This window comes from Prionailurus viverrinus, chromosome D1, assembly GCF_022837055.1.
Source record: "Prionailurus viverrinus isolate Anna chromosome D1, UM_Priviv_1.0, whole genome shotgun sequence".
NCBI classification, from domain to species: Eukaryota; Metazoa; Chordata; class Mammalia; order Carnivora; family Felidae; genus Prionailurus; species Prionailurus viverrinus.
In genome coordinates this window covers 101,685,633-101,711,570 of record NC_062570.1, presented here as the reverse complement: position 1 = coordinate 101,711,570, position 25,938 = coordinate 101,685,633, and the positions used below count along the sequence as shown (strand labels likewise).

The 25,938-nt window shown below is 35.2% G+C and overlaps 3 protein-coding genes across 3 annotated transcripts in view; all 3 read right to left on the bottom strand.

Moving 5' to 3' along the window:
* LOC125146859 (olfactory receptor 8K1-like) overlaps positions 1-12,887 on the bottom strand; it is a 56,180-nt gene extending 43,293 nt beyond the window's left edge. The window contains exons 1-2 of the mRNA XM_047823760.1: positions 12,789-12,887; positions 8,811-8,877 (exon numbers count right to left, since the gene is read on the bottom strand). The gene's annotated coding sequence lies outside the window, so the exon portion shown is untranslated. The remainder of the gene's footprint in view (positions 1-8,810; positions 8,878-12,788) is intronic.
* Positions 5,452-6,393, bottom strand: LOC125146861 (olfactory receptor 8K3-like). Its single transcript, XM_047823762.1, has one exon. It carries the CDS (start codon positions 6,391-6,393, stop codon positions 5,452-5,454), a length of 942 nt encoding a protein of 313 aa, XP_047679718.1.
* Positions 12,888-13,208: 321 nt separating the features above from the next.
* On the bottom strand, positions 13,209-14,135 carry LOC125176870 (olfactory receptor 8K3-like). The gene has a single exon (XM_047878778.1). It carries the CDS (start codon positions 14,133-14,135, stop codon positions 13,209-13,211), a length of 927 nt encoding a protein of 308 aa, XP_047734734.1.
* Positions 14,136-25,938: the final 11,803 nt, after the last annotated feature.

Below are 25,938 nucleotides of genomic sequence, written 5' to 3'. Positions count from 1 at the left end.
CTCTCTTTCTCTCTCTCTCAAAATAAATAAACGTTAAAAAAAATAGTGGCAAGGAGCCTGGGTGGCTCAGTTGGCTGAGTGTCTGACTTCAGCTCAGGTCATGATCTCACGCCCTGTGAGTTCGAGCCCCACATCAGGCTCTTTGCTGACAGCTCAGAGCCTGGAGCCTGCTTCGGATTCTGTTTCTCCTTCTCTCTCTGCCTCTCCCTGCTCATGTCTCTCTCTGTGTGTCTCGCCCTCTCAAAAGTAAATAAATACCAAAAATTAAAAAGATAATAAAATAAATGCAAAAAATAGTGGCTATTGTAGAAGATTAAAATATTTAGGGGGACTAAAAACAGGTAGGAATTATTTTATCAAGCTCTGCACAGGTTTCTTCTGGCTTCGAGCCTCCATCTCTGGTGATGAGAATGGTTTTCCTTCTGGTATAAGGTGGTCATCATTGACATGGGAATTTCATTTTCTGCTTTCAGAGGGAAAAAGGAAGTTCAGAGTGCCTGTCTTGCACTACCTGTGTTTTCTGCATCTTTAGCTCAAAGTAATCAATACGCCAAAGCAACAGATTTGGAAGTGACATGTTCTGAATCTTCCAGTTGCTATGGACATTTGGATACAAGTCTTATAAGATGTGTTGCCATTTCTCTTGTAGAAAAAGCGTGAGAGTGGAAAGTCTCAATAATGTGTTAAATTTATGTTTAAGTTTGAAGACACTGATGCTTATAACAAACTATTTTCAAATATTGATACTATTTTACTTTTCCATCAAAAATGCATGAAAGATTCTAGTTTTCTGTATACTCACCAACATCTTGGTATTCTAATAGATCTAGACTGTTATTGAGGTTTTAAATTTTTTGTTGATGTTTATTTATTTTTGAGAGAGAGAGAGAACAGACTGAGAGGGGTAGGGGCAGAGAGAGAGGGAGACAGAATCTGAAGTAGGCTCCAGTCTCTGAGCTGTCAGCACACAGCCTGTTGCATGGCTCGAAGTCACAAACTGCAAGATCACGACCTGAGCCGATGCTTAACCGACTGAGCCACCCAGGTGCTATTTGGTGAAGTATTTTCCAAATGTTTTGCCCATTCAGGAGGTCTATTATTATTACCATTGAGTTTTGAGATCTCTGTGTATGTTGTGGAATGAGTCTTTTACGAAATACGTTACTTGAAACTCTTATCTTCCAGAACATAAATTGGTTTTACATCCTCTTAAGAGTATCTTTTGAAGAGTAGAAGATTTCATTTTCATGTTGTACAATGTATCAAAATTCTATTTTGTTGGTGTTACTTTGGGTGTTGTATCTAAGAAGTCTTCACGCAACCCAAAATCATGAATATTTTCTACTATGTTTTCTCCTGAAATTTTTAGATTTTAGGTATTATATTTATATCTGTGATCCATGTTAGGTGAATCCTTATATGAATTATGGGTCAACATTCAATATTTTGTGTATATATAGTTTATATATATATATATACGCATATATATATATGATGTATATATATACATATTATATATATATTTAAAATATATTTTATATATGTCTCTCTATATAGTAGATATGTACATATACAGGTATACACATGTATATATATGTATATATAAAATTAGTCCATTATCATTGGTTGAAAGATCTGTTCTTTCTTCAACAAATGGCCTTTTTCTTTGACCTTGTGGAAAATTTGTTGTTCACATATGCATGGGTCCTTTTCTGGTCTATCAGTTTTGTTTCATTGATCTAATCATCAATTTTTATACCAGTGCCAAACCCTTTTGACAACTGTAGCTTTGGAATGAGGCTTGCAATCAGTTAGTGTTTTTCATAATGTTTATATTACAACTCTGTTTCTTTTTTTAAGTTAATTCAGCTATTCTAGGTCTTTGCATTTCTTTCTGTATTTTAGTTTCAGCTTCCCAGTGCTTACCAAAAAATAATGCCTGCTTGGGTTTTTGTTGGAGTTGCCTTGAATCTATAGATACATTTGAGAAATTTTTTCAACAACATTGACTATTCCAGAAAATAAACATAGCTTCTCTCTCACTTACTTACATATTCTTTAGTGTCTTATAAGGATGATTCTTAATTATGTGTACAAATATTTTTTCATGTTTATCTTTAAGTATTTTATAGTTTTGATATGTTCGTAGCAGGTATTTGAAATTCCATTTCTACTTTTTCCTGGGTAGTCTATAGAAATTAACCATTATTTTGCATACTGATCCTCCTTTTTGAAACCACAATAAATTCACTTTTCAGTTCCATTACTTTTTTTCTGTAGGCTCCATTAGATTTCTACCTGCACAATCCTGTCATTTGCTAAAAAACAAAGGAAGTTTTGCTTCTTCCTTTCCAATCTGTAGACTCTCTATTATGTATTTATTTTTTCCTTGCCATGGTGTGTTGAACATGAAGTGCTACACAATGTTGAACAGAATCAGAAAGAAGAGTCCTCCTTGTCTTGTTTGTGTTCTTATGGAAATGTATTTCATTCTTTTAATATGGGATATACTGGTTTATGTATATGTAGGTCTATGTAGGTTTTTAATCAGTGCTCCTTATCAGTTTTAAGAAGTCCCATTTAACACTAGCATGGCCAAAGTTTTTATTTTTAACAGACGTTAAAACCCCATTTAATACTAGTATGGTCAAAGTTTGTATTTTTAATGGATATTGAAACTTTAAAATGTTTTGCTGCATTTATTGAGATGCCAACTTTTTTTCCCCTTCTCATTTTTAATATGGTGATTTTATTTTTGACTGTCAAATCATCTGTACATTTCTGGGGTAAGCCTAATTCTGCGCATGATTGTTTTTACCTACTGCTAGATTCCATTTGCTGGAACTCTTGGAACCATTGCGTAAGCAATCATAACTTATATTGTTCTGTTGTTTTCTTTCCTTATGATGTTTTTTGCTTTTAATATTAAGGGAAAGCACTCCTCCAAGAAAATTGACTTTTCACTTCAGTTTTCTAGAAGAAAATGTATGGTAATTGGCTATTTGTTTTACCTAACATTTAGTAGAGTTTCCCAGTCGACTCCGGGGCTTGATTTTGGACTGGTGACAGTTATTTTTCATAAATATTTCCATATTGAGATTCCTTTCATCCTGAATTTTTTAATACAGTATTTCTTAGGGTCCATAAATATGAAAATATATAACACACCTATTCTTAATATCCTAACCTAAAACACAGATTTTTTAAAGACACCCTTAGTGTCTCTAAATTTTTTGTACCTTTTATATTCTAAATTTTGTCAATCTTTCTGAATCATCTTTGATTAATATGTAAATTTCTAACATTCTTCATAACATCATATGCAAATTTCAGTTATGTACCAAGCATCAATTTTTTAATTTTTCCATTTTATGGAAAATATTATACTTCCTGAAATAATTTATAGGTGTACTTAATAGTAAAATATAGACTAACTTTTAAAATAAAATATATTATTAAAATTTGTAAATCTCAATGTATTTTGTTCTGTTTCTGGTTTATCATTTGAGGGAATATGAAAGGTACAAGATTTGTTTTAGATGTGGGATAGTGGGTTATGTAGAGTTAGCTTATAGTTTTCAAATTCAGGTATTGGAGACTTTTACCTTCTTCTATTTCAAAAGTTATAATCATTTACTAAGGATAATATGGGGAAATATATAACCAAAAATATCAGTGTAAGCATTTTCATAATCTTGGCAGCCACAAATAATGAGTTTTTGCCTCTAGGAAACAAAATATTTCCATGTACTTATATTCCAAAATTCATCAGTGCATATTTCTTCTTAATAAATTAAAAAAATAATGACATAAATTCTATAGTGTATCCTCAGATAAAGATACACATACAGTGGAGTTTTTTGTTCCAAAGAGTTATTTTGATTCAAATTTGACTGAATATATAGAACATTTTATTCCATAATGGAGGACAGAGAAAACATTCCAATCTCTCTGTGATGTAAGTAAATTTCCATGAGTGATAAAAATGCTAGAAGTAAACAAAAAGGTGGAAATTCAGAATGGTTAGGAGGAAGTTTTCCAGAAGATGTAACCTATACTATATAAGTTGTTTCATACCTTACTAAACTTTCACTAGAAATATAGTATAGGCCAAATTATGGGATTATCTCTTTGTGCTTCTTAGCTAGGGATCATCAGATCAATGCAGTGAAACAATGGATCCCAATAAAACTATATTACAAGCTTATAAGAACCAATACCAAAGAAAGTTATCCCATGAAAAAGGCAACAAACCTAATTCAAGATAGAATAGACTTCTTATGCAAAGACACAAAACCAATTAGAAAATGAATTTTAAGCCATAAGTATTTTTATTTTTCAGAGATAAGAAAGTGTAACAACCTCATTAGACAAACACAGCACTCAGAGATCAAGACCCCAATAAATCATAAAATAAAAAAATTGGAAGCTTCTATGGGAGACCTCAAGAAATTTATCTTTCTTTTCTCCAGCTTTATTGAGGTATAAAGGACATATAACATTGTGTAAGTTTAAGATGTACAGTGTGTTGATTTGATACACTTATGTACTGAAATATGACTAAAATTTAACATTGGCTGAAGTCTCCAGCATGTCACATGAGTACCATTTGTTTTTTGCATGGATAATATTTAAGATTTACTCTCTTAGCATCTTTAAAGTATATAATGGAGTGTTTTTAACTATAATCAAGAAAATTGATCTTAATTTGTATATCTACTGGTATAGAGAAATGGACTGATTAAGACAGATGAAATGCGGCACTGATGTTGTGAGTTACTACATATCTAAGTATGTTGAGTCAATAGACGTTCTAGGGCTTATCTATAGAAACAACTGCAACTGATGAGAAGACCAGGACCTCGAAATCCCCCACGTGGTACTGGGGCGTTTGAGCGAATTCACATGACTGATGACTTCCAATCATAGTGCTACTTTGAGCCTCCTTGAAGCCTTGAAGTTTGATTTCAACACATGCCATAAGAAGAGTATAAAGGCTAAAGGAGAAGAATATGCTTACACAAACGCATAAGCACAAACACAAACACACACACTGGGAGATTCATTCTATTGGTTGAGAACAACACAAGAATCATTTGAACTTTTTTTTTGTGCCTTCTCTTCTTCTTCATTCCTGCATGGCATACCCACTGTCTTACCTGCATGGAATACCATATCCTATGGTATATGGAGTCTTGACAAATTCCACTATACTATAAATTGTACCTAATTATTATATTTATAATGCATCTCTCTCTCTCAAGGAAGGCAACTATTTTTTTCTATTTGTATGCTAACGTATTTACAACACATAGAAGTGTGATTGGCACTTAGAACACAACTTCCGAATGTATGTTGAACATTGTGCTTCCTATGATTCCTTCTAGTGACATACAGAACAAAGTTTGAAGCCCATATCCTAACTTACGGGGATAATATTGTACCTAAACTTTAAGAAAAAAGATTACATAGCTTTTTCCACATTGTTTGTACTGCACATTTTACATCTTTGTTCCTCAAGCTATAGATCAAGGGATTTAACATGGGGATAACAAGGGTGTAAAATATGGACGCCACTTTATCAGTGTCAAAGGAATGATTGGACTCAGGTTGCACATACATAAATATCAGAGTCCCATAGAACACGGTGGCCACTGTCAGGTGAGACCCGCAGGTGGAGAAGGCCTTGTGCCTACCCTCAGCTGAGTTCATCCTGACGATGGCTGTAAGGATCAGGAGGTAAGACACAATAACTATCAAAAGGGAAAAAATCAAATTAAAGCCTGCTAAGATCAGAATAATCAGTTCAATTTCATGTGTATTTGAGCAAAGCAAAGATATCAAGGGGAGACTGTCACAGTAGAAATGACTAATGACATTGTAGCCACAGAAGGATGAACTAAAAATCTTCATGGTGACTAGAAGAGACACAAATGCACTGTAGAGATAGGGGATTGCCACTAGCACCTGACACACACTTTGTGACATGACGACTGGGTAGAGCAGAGGGTGACAGATGGCCACATAGCGATCATAAGACATCGCTGACAGAATGAAAAGTTCACTAATGATGAACACAAGAAAGAAAGCGAGCTGTATAGCACAAAAATAATAGGAGATTGTATTTTGATCCACAACAAAATTGACTAGCATTTTGGGTCCTACGGTTGTTGAATAACCCAGATCAGTGAGAGCCAGGTGTTTGAGGAAAAAGTACATGGGTGTTTGTAGCCTGGAGTCCATCTGGGTGAGGATGATCATGCCCAGGTTGCCCACCACTGAGATCATATAGATGATGAGGAAGAGCCCAAATAATGGAGCCTGCAGCTCAGGACGGTCTGTGATTCCCATGAGAATGAATTCACTCAGCCCTGTTAGATTATGTTTTTCCATGTAGGTTTAGTAGAAAATCTATTCTGGATAGATACATCATAAGAGTCAATAGATTTCATGTATTATCTCCTTGGAGAGGTTTTAGTATGCCAAATTAGTATAAATAAGATACATCCAAACTATCCAATTTAGGATATTTGAAAATAAACTCATCTGTCACAAAGACTACTATGCATGCTTAGAGAAAGAAAGGGAAATGGAAATAGATGAATGGTTCTCATTCCATTCACATTTTATTCCACAGTGAATACTTCCCATTGTCTAGAGACATTTTGGTTGTCACATCTGGGAGTTAGGATTCTACCTGCTTCTAATGGCTAGACACAAGTTAAGCTGCTAAATATCTTAATATATCCAATACCTAGGCCATAACAATATTCAGCCAGGAATAACAACAGTAACAAAATTAAGAAACTCTGATGATACAATTAAATAGATAGATGAGAGAGAGAGAGAACGAGAAAGAGAAATGATAAATAGGTAGATGATAGATGATAGATAATAGATAATAGATAGATGGATAGATTGATAGATAGATAGAAATACATAGATATGAATACTAAGGCAAAAATAAAAATCAAGTTAAAAATTTAGGGATCAAAGATATAGGTGATTATTTTACTATTCTTTAAAGTATCATTATTTCTATGATTTATAGGATACAATCACAAGATGACATTTATAAAATACATCAATGATACGGCATAATATGTATGTCAATTATATAATAAAATTTTTAAACCACAAATTTCCCAAATGCATAAAACCCACTACTCAAAACATGGTTTTATGAAAGGTATTATTATGAAACTGGCTGGAACGTTAACACACTTGACAGATATTTGACAAGCGTATGAATAAGAAAAGTTTGACAGATCACAGTGGGAATTATTTTTTATGTGGTGAAACATGCCAGGAGATATACAAGAATAAAAGTCTATATGACAATAAAACTCTCATATATAAAATTGACATTTCCTTGAAGAACTTTTGTGTAGACAATGGAAATAGTTGGAAATAATTCTCAAATATCAAGTACACTGTGGGCTTCTGTTTGTTTGCTTGTGTTTTTAAAAATTTTTTTAAGTTTATTTTTATTTATTTTGAGAGACACAGCATGTCAGGGAAGGGGCAGAAAGAGAGGGAGACAGAGAATCCCAAGGAAGCTCTGCAGTCACAGCACAGAGCCCAGATGGGGCTTGAACTCTCAAAACCAGGATATCATGACATGAGCCAAGCTGAGAGTTGGACACTTAATCGATTGAGCTACCCAGGTACCCCAGCTGGTGTTTTTAAGAGTGATAGCAACTTACCTGAAATGTTTCTACTTTCCTGACTTATATACCTGTGTATTCTCTGGCCTGGGACTGAAGTTCTTTGTCAAGGCTATCGTAGGAAGAGGTGAGGAACTGTTTAAGCAAGACATACCTCACCACTCTTCCATGACAACATTTGAATAATCGTGTTGTGACTCCTTGGGTTACTTATCTTTTAATTTATGTATCAATTTTAGTAGTGTCTTAATATAAGTTATTTGGGTATGAATTTGCTTAAAATATTATTCTTCCTCTGGGGCACCAGGATAGCCCAGTCGGTTGAGTGTTCAACTCTTGATCTCAGTTCAGGTCACGATCCTAGGGTCTTGGAATGAAGCCCCATGTCCAGCTCCCCACTAGGTGTGGAGCCTGTTTGGAGTCTCTCTCTCTCCCTCTTTCTCCCCCTCCAACCCCCAGCTCATGCTGTCTCTCTCTCACTCTCTGTCTAAAAACCAAACAACTATTTTCTTTATGGCATTCCCATTAAAATATAGATATACTAACTTGTATGTAATAAATCATATATACTTTATCAAGCAAGAAAGTTAGGGAACATGGTGGAATTGGGAGGAGGAAAAAAAATTCATGGGAGAAGGTTCGCATAAAGAAGTTTTATGAAAAATCCCTTTGAATTAAAGGGTAGAATGCTTTAAAGAAAACATGTTGAAAGTCACTGTGATACACAATACCGTAGAAACAAAATACAATACACTAAAGGTAAGATATACATGGATCCCTGGATGTGATTTGAAATCCTTCTCTACATTAAGTCCACAGAAAACCCTTCGAACTATCATAGAACACACGATGCAGATACACCTGTATATAATCACATAAAATGTATCTAAATATCCTAAACACCCACAGATAAGAAGTTATGCCAGAGTGGGAAACAGATGGCACGTTAAGGTAAGAGAATGAGGTTTGGTTAAAAAAATTGTGGGCATCAGTGCTCCTGTTTGAAGAAAAAAAAAGGAAACTATATTGTTTGCAATAAAATTGCAAGGCAGAAGTCCCTGAGTGACCTAGAAGCAGACAAAAACATTCAATTTCACAACATAAAATACAAAGGTAATTATATGTAATTTCCCCTTAACTTACCTGAGTCTTCCTTATACCTTTGTGACCTCTTGACACTCTCCACTACACCGATTCACACATCTTTTTTCTAATGGGAATATGATAATGGGTATCAGTAGATGACCATATTAGAGATATATTCAGTAAATGCAGTCCAAATGCAGTATACATCTTGGGTTTTGCTTGTTAGTTTTTTTCTGCTTTGTTTTGTTTCCTTTACAATCATGGAAGCCTAAAAAAAAATAATTAGCACTTTTTAAGTACCAATTTTTCTATGAGGTGGCAGAAGTTAAAAGCATTTCCTCTCACCAGCTTTAGAATTCTATAAAAAGAATCAAATAGGAGTAACAGTGTGGCTCAGTCAGTTAAGTACCCCACTCTTGATATCACCTCAGGTCATGACCTACAGGTGGAAGATCAAGCTCCGAGTTGGGTTCTGTGCTGAGCAGGGAGCCTGCTTGGGATTCTCTCTCTCTCTCTCTCTCTCTCTCTCTCTCTCCGTCTATCATTCACATACACACATTCTCTCTCAAAATAAACATTTTCAAAAAAGAATCAAGTTGCTCTTTCATAGTTTATGATCTCTGCTGAATATTTATTATTTATTTATTTATTTATTTATCATTTTTATTTTAGATAGAAGGAGAGAGAGTGTGAGCTGGGGAGAGAGGAGAGAGAACAGACAGAATCCTAAACAGGCTCCGCAGGGAGCTTGATATGGGATTGGATCTCATGATCCCAGGATCTTGACCTGAGCTGAAATCAAGCATTAGATGCCCAACCAACTGAACCATCTGGGTGCCTGATATTTATTTTTTTACAGTTATATTATTTGAGATAATTATACCCAAACAAAATCAGACAAAGCAAACAAAATCAGACATAGTTACATTTTGTTAGGGCTTTGCCAAGGAGTTAAAATGGAACTTACCAAACATCACTGAAACATTGTGGATATTTGGCAGTAGGAGATGGCACACAGTTTTCTGTCATTTTTACCTGTAGAGAAGCCTCTGTCTTGACTCTCATATGTATTTCTTACCATAGCATATTGAGAACAATTTATGGGTTGTCTTCACCTTTTGGGAATCTCCCTCAGGAGATGATGAGCAATTTGTTTATGATGGCTAAAGCATATGAAGGCATTAAAAACTTCCTGGAGCTTGTCCATTAATAGGCAGGGACAATTCATACTCACCACTGAGTAAAATTATCATTTATCTATCTATCATCTATCTATCTATCTATCTATCTATCTATCATCTATCTAATCTATCTATGCATCCATTATCTATCCATTATTTGTCTATGTAACTATCATCTATCTATCTATCTATCTATCATCTATCTTCTATCTATCATCTACCTAAAATATATCATCTATCTATTTATTTATCCATCTATCACCTATTTATTTACTTATTTATTTATTACTTCACTCTTATTTTTCACTAATACTTAACTTTTCATTTCACTGCATAGGACTCTTGATTAAAATGTCATATATTTAAGGCTGGCTCACCAGGAGTCCCCGTTTCCACAGAGGTCTCCTCAGATTGGTGACATGGTAGATAATTGATAACTTCTGTTGTATTACATTATTTTAAAATTGTACATGGATAAGTATCCTGCATTAAGCAACTGTGACATGCTATTTCCTTGATTTTCATTTTTGTTTTCAGTTATCCTTCTTTTCAATGCAGACATTTGCTATGTATCCATCCTTCTCATTGCATAGTCAGTTGCTGTCACTGACCAGTAACCACTTGTTTTGATTTTGTTTTTCTCTTTAATTTCACAGTGCCGTATTTTATTTATTCCTTGTGTCCAAATCATTTCAATGTTTCTTTCCCACCTTGAAACATGCTCTTTTGTACTTGATATATGCCTAATTTATCAAGTTATCCTTGAAAAAATATAATATTTTACATATGCACAACTATGTATATGTGTTATATTTCTATAAATGTCATTGTTGCATTTGTCACTTTAATTACTTGCTATGCATAGATGATATCACACTTTTTTCTTCTTCCTGTATTATAATCCATGATACAAATTAAACATTTTTCACTTATTTTTTTATTGATATATGTGTGTCTAACCCTCAGCTATCATTAACAACATCATTACAGTATCCAGCCTCAATGAACAGCCCTGAGTTTGTTCCCTTAAAAGTTATATATATGGAAAGCCTAGGTGGCTCAGGAGGTTAAGCCTCTGACTTGATCTCAGCTCAGGTCATGATCTCACCATTCATGACATCGAGCCCCATGTCAGCCTCTGCGCTAACAGTGCAGAGCCTGCTTGGGATTCTCTCTCTCCCTCTGCCCCTTTTCTCCCCTTGTTTGTTTGTGTGTGTGTGTATGTGTGTGTGTATACATACATATGTGTGTGTGTGTGTGTGTGTGTGTGTGTGTGTGTATATATATATATATATATCTGATAAGGAATAGAATAGACTCATTGCTTTTCCCAAATATTTCAGATATATTATCCCAACATATTCTTTTATTAATAAATGTAAGACATATCTTGGATCTTCCCTTTCATGTCAGGTGCATAAATTATACCTTCTTCTTAATTGTACATACATAGCATTATCAGCATCTTTTATATAATTTATTATACTGCTTCTTCCCTTTTCTTTACAAGTTTGACTTCATCCTCACTGATTTGGATGTCTTTTATTTCTTTTTTGATGTCTGATTGCTGAGGCTAAGACTCTCAGTACTATGTTAAATATTAGTGGTGAGAGTGGACATCCCTGTCTTTTTCCTGACCTTAGAGGGAAATCTCAGTTTTTCCCCATTGGACCTCTATATCTCCAGTCTTTGAACCCTTCTGGTTACAAAAACTCATGGAAATCAGCCCCTCTCATTTTTCCCAGCCTATGACTTTGGGGAAATATTCTCCTTGTGTGTATACATAGTGTTCTCAGCTCTTGCTCACCTCACTGGGACCAGGGATTCCTCCCTTCTGCAGCACGTATGATCTGTTTCTTCCCCAAACCATGCCTCAGCACCACATACCTCCCATGATATGGCCTCCTTTTTCCTCTAGCTGTGAAATTTGTTCTGTCAGTCCTCAGGTCAATCTCTTGGATATCCAGAAAGATTTGATGGCCATCTAGTTGTGTTTAAGGGACAAAAAAAACCTAAGGTCTTCCTACTACTCCACCATTTTTCAAAATGAGTATTTTTAAAATGTTATCCTTTTTCTACTGAATTAAATTTTGTACCTTCATGAAAAGTTAGCTGCACTTTTTGTAAGTCTATTTTTGAGTTCTGTATTCCGTTCCTTTTCTTTACATGTCTTTTCTTCCCCCAAAGCTACACAGTTTTGATTGTTATATGACAAAACTTAACATGAAATGGAATGTTTTCTTCTATGTTATTCTACATTTTTACATGTATTTTAGCTAGGTTAAGTCCTTCATCTTTTATACACGTTTTAGTGTAAAGACAACTATATCTATAAAATACCTTGGTGGGATTTTGTTTGGGTTGTATTACCTATAGATCTGTTTGGGAAGGATTGATACATTTAGTAGGTTGAGTTTTCTAATCTATGAACTCAGTGTGTCCTGAAATTTATTCAGATATTATTTGATTTCCTTAATCAGCATTTTTTTCAGCATTCAGATCCTGCACATATTTCCTGGGTTTTGTTCTAGGTATATTTCATTATACTTGTGTGATTGCAAATGATAATTATAATTAGGTGCTGTGCTGATCTTCTGGATTGTTGAAATGCCAAGTGTGTGTAGTCAATAGACTTTCTGAGGCTCCTAAGTGAAAGTAATGGCACTCATGAGGAAAGACCAGGACATAGACCCCCCTCATGGAATGGAGAGATTGGAGCACATTCAGATGACTGATGACTTCAGGTTAAGGCAATACACTGAACCTGCCTAAAACTATAATCAACTGTGTTTTAGACATCCCATAGAAACCTGTGTAGGCTACATAGAAAGAACATACTTACAGAGAAACTCACCTATATACATGATACATAGACACGGGAAAGTTTATTCTGATAGTTGAGAATGACACAGGAGTTATTTTAACTCTTCCTGTTCCAGGTATTCTTCTTCACTCCCACACAGCATTCCCACACTCCTTGCTTGGTGTTAGAATTATAGGCCCATAACCATTCTATTGTACTAACATATTACCTAATTATGATGCTTATAACTCTTGTCTTTACCTCAAGAATGGAATGTATATGTATTATTTATTCACAGTGTATTTAGAACACTTCAGAGTATGACTGGTACATAGAAGTCAATGTCTAGATACGTATCTTGAACTCATTTATCCTTGATTTTCCCTCTGAAGGAAGGAAAAGAAATGTTTAATGTTGGTAATCTAATTCATAGGAACCACGCAGTATGTAATAAACTTAAGAAAAGGTACCTCATAACTTTTTCCATATCCTATGGAAAGCACATTTTACGTCTTTGTTCCTCAGACTATAGATCATGGGATTCAACATGGGGATAACAAGGGTGTAAAATATGGATGCCATTTTATCTGTGTCAAAGGAATGACTGGACTCAGGTTGTGCATACATAAATATCATAGTCCCATAAAACACTGTGGCCACTGTCAGGTGGGACCCACATGTAGAAAAGGCTTTGTGCCTACCCTCAGCTGAGTTCATCCCGACTATGGCTAGTAGGATCAGCAGGTAAGACACAACAACCATAAGAAGGGAGGACATCAAATTAAAAACTGAGAAAGCCAAAATCATCAATTCAATTTCATGCGTGTTTGAGCAGAGCAAGGATAACAAGGGAAGACAGTCACAGTAGAAATGGCTGATGACATTGTAACCACAGAAGGATGAACTAAAAATCCTTATGGTGACTAGTAGAGCCATAAATGTGCTGTAGAGATAGAGGATTGTCATCAGCACCTGACACACCCTTTGTGACATGATGACTGGATAGAGCAGAGGATTACAGATGGCCACATAGCGGTCATAGGACATAGCCGACAGAATGAAAAGCTCGCTAACGATGAACATAATGTAGAATGCTCCTTGTGTGGCACACAAATGATAGGAAATTGTGTTTTCTTCCACAACAAAACTTGCTAACATTTTGGGTCCCACAGTTGTTGAATAACCCAGATCAGTGAGAGCCAGGTGTTTGAGGAAGAAGTACATGGGTGTTTGTAGCCTGGAGTCCACCTTGGCGAGGATGATCAGGCCCAGGTTGCCCACCACTGAGATCACATAGATGATGAGGAAGAACCCAAATAATGGAGCCTGCAGCTCAGGACGTTGTGTGATTCCCATGAGAATAAATTCATTAAACACTGTAAGATTGTGTTTTTCCATCCAAGTTTACTAGAAAATCTATTATGGATAGATACATCATCATAGTCAATATATATTATGTACTGTCTCCTGAGAGAGGGCTTGGTATGGCCAACTAGTATAAATAAGATACATCCAAACTGTCCAATTTAGGATATTTGAAAACAAACCCAAATCCCATGTAGACCACTATATACGCATAAAGAAATCGAAATAGGTGGTTCTCAACTGGAGGCATTTTACTCCATAAAGAATATATTTTGATGTCTAGAGACATTTTGAATGTCATATCCAAGAGTCGGGATGCTACTGATTTCCAATTGTTAGACACAAGTTAAGCTGCTAAATATCTTAATATATCTAATATCTAGGCCATGACAATATTCAGTCAGGAATAACAGCAGTAACAATGTTAAAAAACCCTGGTGATATAATTAGGTGGATAGATAATAGACTTATTTATTGATAGATAGAAAATAAATACATAAAGGTAAGTAGATATGGATGCTAAAGCAGAAACAAAAAAATGAAAACTTCAGGGATTAGATATATGGGTGTTTATTTTACCATTCTTTAAAGTATTCTTTCTACCATATATGATACAATCACAAAATGACATTTATAAGATACGTAAATCATATGACCTAATACATATGTCTATTATATATTATAATTTTTTTAATGTTTACTTATTTATTTTGAGACAGAGAGAGGGTCAGAGAGAGCGAGAGAGAGAGAGTGTCAAGCAGGCTCCGCCCTGTCAGTGCATAGCTCACTGCAGGGCTCCATGCCACAAACCATGAGATCATGACCTGAGTCGAAATCAGGAGTTGGACACTTAACCAACGGAAGCATAGGTGCCCCTATAATAAAAATGTTAAACCAGAAGTTCCCCAATTGCATAAAGCCCACTACTCAAGCATGGTCCTATGAAAGGTATGCCTACATGTGAAACTGACTGGAAAGTTAGCATACTTGACAGATATTTGACAGGTGTATGAATGAGAAAAGTGTAACACATCAGAATGGGAATTATTTTGGGGGACATGGTGAAACATACCAGGAGATACATGTATGGAGATATACTTTCAGCTGTATTTCAGTTTATAGTATATCCAAAGATTTAATTTGGGCAAAAAAATGTGAGTTATCTAAAAATCTTTATCTCATATATAAAGCTGATGTTTCCTTGATGAGTTTTAGATAGGATAAATGAAGTTTCCATACTTTAATGTGTCTATGTTACCTGGAAATAGTTCACAAATATTAAGTACATTATGGGTTTTTATTTGCTTGTTTGTTTGCTTGTTTGTGTGTTTTTGAAAGAGTGATAGTAACTTACCTGAAATGTTTCTACTTTCCTGACTTATATACCTGTGCATTCTCTGGCCTGGGACTGAAGTTCTTTGTCAAGGCTGTCATAGGAAGAGGTGAGGAACTGTTCAAGCAAGACATACCTCACCACTCTTCCATGACAACATTTGAATAATCGTGTTGTGACTCCTTGGGTTACTTATCTTCTAATTTTTTATCAGTTTTAGTATCATTTCAGATAAGTTATTCTGATATAAACTTGCTTAAAACCTTATTCTTCCCCTTGTGGCATTTTTACTAAAATAGAGATATACTAACTCAAATGTAGCAAATCAGATGCACTTTCTCGAGCAAGAAACTAAGGGAACATGGTAAATTTGGAGGAAGAATAGGTTACTGGCAGAGGTTTGACATAATGAAGTTTCACAAGAATTCCCTTTGGATTAGCGGAAATCACACTTTAAGGAAAAATAAAAGTTGAAAGCCACTGTGATACACAATAGCTTAAAGACAAAATACAACGCACTGAAGACGAGATATATGTGGGTCCCTGGATGGGATTTGAAATCCTTCTCTACACTAAGTCCACAAAAACACCTTCAAACTATGATGTAGCACATAATGCAGACAAACATGTATATAATCATATGACGTGTATCTAAATATCCTAAACACTCACAGATAAAAAATTATTCCAGAGTGGAAGGTGGATGGCAGGTTAACGTAAGAGAAGTATTTTTGGTTTAAAAAGTCGTGGGCATCAATGCTTCTATTTAAAAAAGGAAAAGGGAAATAATACTGTCTGCAATGAAATTACAGGTCAAATCAGAAGTCGCTGAGTGAGCTCTAAGCAGACAAAAACATACAACTCCACAACATTCTATATAAAGGTAATTATGTGTAACTTCCCTTTAACTTACCTGAGTCTTAGGTTTGTCACCTCTTGATACTCCTCTGCTCTGATGCACACACCTTTCTTATAACAGAAATATGATAATGTGTATCAGTAGGAGACAATATTAGAGAAATACTCCATAAATGCAATACAAACAGTATAAATTTTGAGTTTTGGTTGTTTTGCTTGTTTCTTTCCACTTTGTTTTGTTTTCCTTTGCAATCATGGAAAGCTAAACAAATAAATAGTACTTTTTAGTACCAAGTTTTCTGTGAGGTGAAGAAAGATAAAAGCATTTCCTCTCACTAGCTTTGGAGTTCTATAAAAAGAATCACATTGCTTTTTCATAGTTTACTGTCTCTGTTGGATGTTTGATATGTAATTGTTTAAAGCTATATCCTTTGAGATAATTCTTCCCGCTTTCTGTCAGATCCTACTGGAAAATGAAGAATACTCTACATCATTCCATTTCCATAAAACTTGCTACTTAAAGGTCTCCAAATGTCCAAATGAGGCTTTGCACACCTCATTGTGAGGTGACCACCCCTTTTTTTCCTTATCAAGACCTCAGAGGATAATTGTATTGATATGTTTATTTAAACAATCGTTAAATACTAAATTACTTTTGAGAGAATCACAAAAAGTGTCCAGAGTCACTAAATAAACATTTGGAAAGACATCAAAATGACAGATACTACCTGAAGTTTCTTAATTTTGCTAACTCAAAAAAATTCATGTCTCTTTGGCTGTGTACCATTTGCTTTTATTTTGGTCTCCGTTTGAGGTAAAACTATTCATATTAAATGGAAGTATTGCATAACTATATAAAAATGAAGTTTCAAAGAGTCACAGAAGCATTAGCCTCTCCACCATGTGAAATCATTCAAAAAATTAATAAGAAGGAAAAAACGAGGTAATTCCTACTCCTGCTCAGGCATTATGGTTACGGGAAAGCAAAGCAAACAAAATCAGAAATGGTCACATTTTGCGAGAGCTTTGCCACGAAGTTAAAGTGGAACTTACCAAACATCACCGAAACATCGTGGATATTTGATAATATGAGATACCACACAAATTTTCTGTCATTTTTACCTGTAATGGACCCTCTGTCTTGACTCCCATATGTGTTTCTTAACATGGCATATGGAGAACAATTTATGGGTTCTCTTCATCTTTTGAGACTCTCCCTCAGGAGATGCTGAGCAATTTGTTTAATGATGGCTCAAGCATATGAGGGCATTAAAAAATGTCTGGAAGTTGTCCATTAACAGGCAAGGGCAATTTGTATTCACCAGAGAATAAATTATCTATCGGTTGATCTATCACCTATTATCTATCTATCTATCTATCTATCATCTATCATCATCATCATCATTTACATGCAATCGCCCATCTCTCTATCATCAACATCTATATTCAAACATCTATTATCTCTATCATTATCTATCATCTATCATCATCATCTATATTCAATCACCTATTTATCCATCTATCATCTATTTAGCTTTCTCTTTCTTTCTTCTTTCTTTCTTTCTTTCTCTCCTATTTTCGCCCTTACTTAACTTTTCATTTACACCACATAGGACCCTTTTAAAAATTTTTTTAAACGTTCATTTATTTTCGAGAGAGAGAGTGCAAGCGAGAGAGAGGCAGAGAGACAGGGAGACACAGAACAGGAAGCAGTCTCCAGGCTCTGAGCTGTCAGCACAGAGGCCAACAGGGGCTCGAAGTCACAAGCCACAAGATCACAACCTGAGCCGAAGTCGGATGCTTAACGGACTGAGCCACCCAGGCGCCCCAGCACTGCATAGGACTCTTGATAAAAATGCCGTATATTTAGGGCAGGTTCATCAGGGCTTCCATTTCCATAGAGGTCTCCTCAAATTGGTGACACAGTGGAGAGTTGATAAATTCTGTTCTATTAAATTATTTTAAAATTATATATGGAATAGGGAACCTGATGGCTCAGTCAGTTAAGCGTCCGACTTCGGCTCAAGTCAGGATCTCACAGCTTCTGCATCTGAGTCCCACATGGGCCTCTGTGCTGACAGCTAGGAGCCTGGAACCTGCTTCGGATTCTGCGTCTCTCTCTCTCCCCTTCTGCCCCTCCACTGCATGCTCTGCCTCACTCAGTCTCTCAAAAATAAACAAACATTAAAAACTTAATGAAAAGATTGTGCATGGAATAAAATTAAAACGTTAAGCAAATGTGGTGTGTTGTTTCCTTGAATTTCGTTTTGTTTTTATTGTTATCCTGTCCAAGGCAGAAGTTTGCTATGCGTCCTTCTCATTGCATAGCGAGTTGCCGTCACTGACTGGTTACCACTTCTGCTTTGATTTTGTTTTTCTCTTTAATTTCACAGTGCGGTATTTTATTCTTTTGTGCCCAGATCATCTCAATTTTTCTTTCCTACCTTGAACCATGCTCTGTTGTATTTAATATATACCTAGATTATCAAGTTATCCTTGCAAAACTCTCATATGTTACATATGCACAACTATGTATATGTGTTATATTTCTATAAATTTCATTGCTGCATTTGTCACTTTAATTGCTTGTTGTGCACAGATGATATGACACTTTGTGCTTCTTTCTGTATTAGAGTCCATGATACAAATTTCCCAATTTTCATTTATTGTTTTATTGATAGATGTCGTGTGTCCAACCCTCAGCTATCACCATTACATCATTACGGTATCCGGCCTCAGTGAACAGCCCTGAATTTGTCCCCTTAAAATTTGTGTGTATATATATATAATATATATATATTATATATATAAAATATATATTATATATATAATATATATATTATATATATAAAATATATATTATATATATAATATATATAAAATATATATTATATATAATATGTATTATATATTATATATAAAATATAAAATATATAATATATAATGTATAATATATAATGTATAATATATTATATATATTATATATAATATATATATAATATATATATAATATATATAATGTATTCTTGATAAGAGGGAGTTGAATATACTCATTAATTTTCCTAAATATTTCAGATATATTATCTCTATATACTCTTCAATAAATGCAAGACAGATCCTCTTCCCTTTCATGTTACCTAATTATATCCTTCTTGTTAAATGTGCATTTATAGTATTATAAGTATCTTTCATGTAATTTATTAGACTGTGTCGTCCCTTTTATTTTCAAGTTACCCAATAGCAAACATTTCATTTAAGTAGTACTGGTCTACTACTTTCTATTGTCAATTGTCAATTTTCTATTGTCAATTTTCCTTTGTTTTTGGATATAGAATAAGCTTATACACACATACACGTACATGTATATATATGTGTGTATATATATATATATATATATACACACATATATACACATATATGTGCACATATATACAGCACAAAATTTGATAAGCTTTGCATATGTATATATCGATGGAGCTGTAAAAACTTTCAAGGCAACAAACATGTCCATCGCTTCAGAAGTCTTAGCGTTCGCACATGTTAAACCCGTTCTACTCTTCCTGCCTCTTAATTCACCAAGTCAACTTCAATTTGCCATCTTCAAAAACTTTTTGTGTTCAAATAATTATAAATTGACAGGAAGTTGTAAAAAAAAAAGCATGCAGAGATGTCTTGGGTAATCTACACCCAGTTCCCCGAAGAGTTCGTCTTGCTACACTGTAGTATGATTTCATGACTAGGAAATTGACATTGGTACAACACACATTGTTCAGATTTCACCAGTTTGGGGTTATTCTCTCATGTATTGGTAAACCTTACTGCTCTGCGTTTTATCCCATTTTCGCATCGTTTCAACCACCACCACAGTCAAATTGTAGAACTATTCTGTCCCCCCAAATTTTTCTTTTGCTATCCCTTTTTTTTTATTTTTTTATTTTTATTTATTTATTTATTTTTTTAAATGAAATTTATTGACAAATTGGTTTCCATACAACACCCAGTGCTCATCCCAAAAGGTGCCCTCCTCAATACCCATCACCCACCCTCTCCTCCCTCCCACCCCCCATCAACCCTCAGTTTGTTCTCAGTTTTTAACAGTCTCTTATGCTTTGGCTCTCTCCCATTCTAACCTCTTTTTTTTTTTTTTCCTTCCCCTCCCCCATGGGTTCCTGTTAAGTTTCTTAGGATCCACATAAGAGTGAAACCATATGGTATCTGTCTTTCTCTGTATGGCTTATTTCACTTAGCATCACACTCTCCAGTTCCATCCACGTTGCTACAAAAGGCCATATTTCATTTTTTCTCATTGCCACGTAATATTCCATTGTGTATATAAACCACAATTTCTTTATCCATTCATCAGTTGATGGACATTTAGGCTCTTTCCATAATTTGGCTATTGTTGAGAGTGCTGCTATGAACATTGGGGTACAAGTGGCCCTATGCATCAGTGCTCCTGTATCCCTTGGATAAATTCCTAGCAGTGCTATTGCTGGGTCATAGGGTAGGTCTATTTTTAATTTTCTGAGGAACCAATCCCAATCAAAATTGCACCAGCATTCTTCTCGAAACTAGAACAAGCAATCCTAAAATTCATATGGAACCACAAAAGGCCCCGAATAGCCAAAGGAATTTTGAAGAAGAAGACCAAAGCAGGAGGCATCACAATCCCAGACTTTAGCCTCTACTACAAAGCTGTCATCATCAAGACAGCATGGTATTGGCACCAAAACAGACACATAGACCAATGGAATAGAATAGAAACCCCAGAACTAGACCCACAAACGTATGGCCAACTAATCTTTGACAAAGCAGGAAAGAACATCCAATGGAAAAAAGACAGCCTCTTTAACAAATGGTGCTGGGAGAACTGGACAGCAACATGCAGAAGGTTGAAACTAGACCACTTTCTCACACCATTCACAAAAATAAACTCAAAATGGATAAAGGACCTAAATGTGAGACAGGAAACCATCAAAACCTTAGAGGAGAAAGCAGGAAAAGACCTCTCTGACCTCAGCCGTAGCAATCTCTTACTCGACACATCCCCAAAGGCAAGGGAATTAAAAGCAAAAGTGAATTACTGGGACCTTATGAAGATAAAAAGCTTCTGCACAGCAAAGGAAACAACCAACAAAACTAAAAGGCAACCAACGGAATGGGAAAAGATATTCGCAAATGACATATCAGACAAAGGGCTAGTATCCAAAATCTATAAAGAGCTCACCAAACTCCACACCCGAAAAACAAATTTGCTATCCCTTTAAAGCTACACTGTCTTCCCACCTCTTGGGCAACTGTTCCTAACCAATGGTGACCACTAATCTTTTTTGCATCAGCATAGTTTTGTCACTTGAACAAGGTTTTATAAATAGTCCACAATTTGTAATCTTTTGGGATAGCTTCACTCTCTTGAGATCCATCCTCGTTTTTGTGTGTGGATACCCTTTTCTTTAAGGTGGCTGAATGGCATTCCATGGTATTTCTGGTACAACTTGTTCAACTCTTTCGTCATTGAAAGACATTTGGGATCTTCCCAGTTTTCAACACTTATGAATATAAATTCTGTAAACATTTTCTTAAGCTGATTGTGTGAACATACATTTTGATTCTTTAGGAATCATTTCTAAGAACGTGATGAGTAGGTTGTTTCAAGTTTGATTTTGACTTTATCAAGAAAAATCTCAAATGCAGATTCATCTAAAGTTGCACAAAACAGATAATATGACAAATTCCAAACAGTGCAAGGAAATGGCATAAGAGGCATAGAGCTTGGAAAGGAAGAAACGAGACCCTCTGTAGTACAAATGGCATGTTGTCCAATAGAAAACCTCAAGGAATCCCCCCACCAAAATATGAGTTCAGCAAGATCACTGATTTTCCACTTTATCAATGTATACCTGTGCATATTATGCTCTCGATGTCCTGTCTCTAAATTCTTTGCCTGCTCTTAGGTCCTGTAGAGATTTGTCCCTACGCTTTTGTCTAAGCATATCATAGTTTTACAATAAAGTTGTTATCCATTTGGGAGTATACTTTGTATAAGATTTAGGTCAACATTGTTTGTTTGTTTGTTTTTGTCTGCAGATATTCAATGATTCCAGAATGATTTTTTTTAAAAGTGTTACCCATCTTCTACGGAATTAACTTTGTACTTCCATGAAAAATTTGTTGTACCTTTTATAAAAGTCTATTCTGGGTTCTCTATTCTGTTCCATTGCTTTATATGTCTTTCTTTACACCAATGGTATACAGTTTTGAATATTACATGGAGCAGAGAGTTTCTTCCATGTTATTCTACATGTTTTCAGGTATTTCAGCTATGCCAAGTCCCTGACCGTTCGTTACATTTTAGTATAAACTCAACCTTATCTATAAAATATCTTGCTGGGATTTTGTTTGCATTGTATTGCCTATAAATCTGTCTGGGAAGTATTGATATCTTTGGTTGAGTCTTCTAATCTATGAACTCAGTACGTCCTGCCATTTATTCAGATATTCTGTGGTTTCCTTAATCAGCATACTTTTCAGCATACAGATCCTGCACATGTTTTCTGAGTTTCACTGTGAGTATATTTCATTATACTTGTGTGATTATAAATGGTATTTTAAAATTTTGGTTTCTACAATATATTTGTATGTTGATCTTTTATCTTTGTGCTTTCATGGAATCCTGTGATCTTGCTGAACTCATATTTTGGTGGGGGGATTCCTTGAGGTTTTCTATTGGACAACATGCCATTTGTACTACAGAGGGTCTCGTTTCTTCCTTTCCAAGCTCTATGCCTCTTATGCCATTTCCTTGCACTGTTTGGAATTTGTCATATTATCTGTTTTGTGTAACTTTAGATGAATCTGCATTTGAGATTTTTAAATTTTTAAAAATTTAATGTTATATTGTTTACACTTTTAAGTCTGATCTCATTTACTCTGCATAATAATTTTGAGAGTCATCCATATTTTTGTGCATACCAATAATTTATTGCTTTTTATAGCTGAAAGGTATTCATTTGCTTGGATATTCCATAATTTGTTTATCCTTTCTCAAGTGGAAGAACATTTGAATTATTTCCAGTCTACTATTATAAATAAGCTTTCTGTGGACATTCACATAGAATATTTGCAATGGAATGTGATGTCTTTTCTCTCTCACATGGCAGTGGAAGGCCTAAATATATTAGCTGCCTTTTTACTTTCTAAGATGGTGAATCTTAAACCAGATGTTTTTTAAATATTTATACCATTTTAATTTTCCACCAACAATGTATGAGTTTTCATTCCTCCATATACTCACCAACAACTAGATATTACCCTTGGTTTATGGTGTTATCTCATTGAAGTTTAAATTGAAATGCATAAATGAAACTAATGCTGAGCAACCTTTTCTTTTGGTAGCAGTACCTGATGTAAAATTAGGAGCCCGATGCATGGCTTGAACTCAGGAAGGTGAAATAATGACCTGACCCAAAGTTGGACGCTTAACCAACTGAGCCACCCAAGCACCCCAAGAATATAATACTTTCTGATATGTGTAATATATATACCTAATAATGAAATAAAGATTTTTTTTGGGGGGGGGAGAGAGGGTGCAAGTGAGTGAGGGGGCAGAGAGAGGAAAGCGAGAATTCCATGGTGGGCAGAGAGAGAAGGAGAAAAAGAGAGAAACGGGGCTCACTCAAAGTGGAGCTCACGTTTTTACTCAAGCGGGGGTCCTATTCACCCAAAGGGGCTCGAGCTCACCTGATGTGGGACCCAAACTCACTAACCGTGATATCATGACCTGAGCCAAAGTCAGATTCTTAACCAACCGAGCCACCCAGGCACCAAATAGAGACTAATTTTTTAAGCGAATGAAACATATTATTGAAATTTATAAGTCTTAATACTTTATTTTTCTCTTTTTGGCTTGTATTCTGAGGGCTAATCAAAACACTCCAATATTTATTTTAGGAGTGGGATATTGTGTTATATTTACTTATCATTTGTTTTTTCAAATCCCTGTATTATTAACATTTCACCATAATGCTGTCCTAACTATGTCACCTAAGAAACATGTATTTCTTTATATTTGTACAGGCATAGCTCGCACTTAGGTGTATATTTTTTTAATATAAAAAATAAGCCATAAAGGCCCTATTAATTATTTGCACATGACTCTTTCTCCCTCTGTGTGTGTGTGTGTGTGTGTGTATTCTTATTAATTACTTTTATTCAAATTTTATTGGCTTCACAGTTAATTTTATTCCAAGATGGTGGACTCAGAAAAGAGTTCAGTCTCTCCATGATGCAAATACGTTTTTGAATGTTAAAAAAATAAAAGTAAACAAAAAATAGGGTATTTGGCAAGTGTTATGTAGGAAGTATGTCCAAAAAGCACACCAAGTATATATGTTTGACATCACATTTATTCACAGTCCAAACCATAGAATTTTTTTCTTTTGTTTTCTCCAGGCAGGGGCAGTGTCATCCAATCAATGTAGTCAAACAATTTACCCTGTTCAACATATAGTACACACTCATTTGAAACAAATTTGTGGAAAGAGTCAACACTGTTATTTATGATAGAATAGATTTCATATGCAACCATACAAAAAAAACTAGAAAATGACTTTTACACAAAAATTATCCTTGTTCTTTAGAGAGATAAAGCATAACTTCATTAGACAAAAATAAGCATTTAAGATTCAAAATTAGGGCACAAAATTAGGGTGGCTTCGTGGGTTAAGCGTCCAATTCTTGATTTCAGATCTCAGAAGTCCTGGGATCAAGCCCCTCACTGGGCTCTGCGCTGACAGTATGGAGCCTGCTTGAGATTCCTTCTCTCCCTCTCTCTCTCTGCCCCTCCCCCATGCTCTCTCTCTCTAAATATAGACTTTAAAATTTTTTAAAAAAAGGAATCAAGATCAAGCTGGCAAGAGAAATTTAAAAATCCAAAAATGTGTATGGCAGACCCCGTGAAATTTAATTCAATTGCTATGTCCACTATTATAGACAAATGGACACATTTAGACAAAATTAGATGCTGTGGTGATCTTCTGGATTGTTGAAATGCCAAGTGTGTGTAGTTGATAGACTCTCTGGGGCTTCAGTCATGAAAATAATGAAAATAATGGCGCTCGTGAAGAAAGACCAGGACACAAAGACCCCTCATGGAATGGAGAGATTGGAGCACATTCAGATGACTGATGACTTCAAGTTAAGGCAATACACTGAACCTGCTTAAAACTACAATCAACTGTGTTTTAGACACCCCATAGAAACCTATGTAGGTTAAACAGAAAGAATGTACTTACAGAAAAACATACCTACAGGTACCTTTCTGTTCCAGGTATTCTTCTTCACTTGCCCAAAGCATTCCCACACTTCTTGCTTGGTGTTGAGTCTACAGACTAGTAACCATTCTACTGTGCTAACACATTGCCTAATTATGATGCTCATAACTCTTATCTTTCCCTCAAGAATGGAAATATATTCGTTATTTATTCACAGTGTGTTTAGAGCACTTCAACCTATGACTGATGCATAGAAGTCAATCTCTAGATATATGGTGAACTCACTTATCCTTGACCTTTCCTCCGAAAGAACAAATAGAAATGTTTAATGTTGACAATCTAATTCACAGGAACCACATAGTATACAACGAAC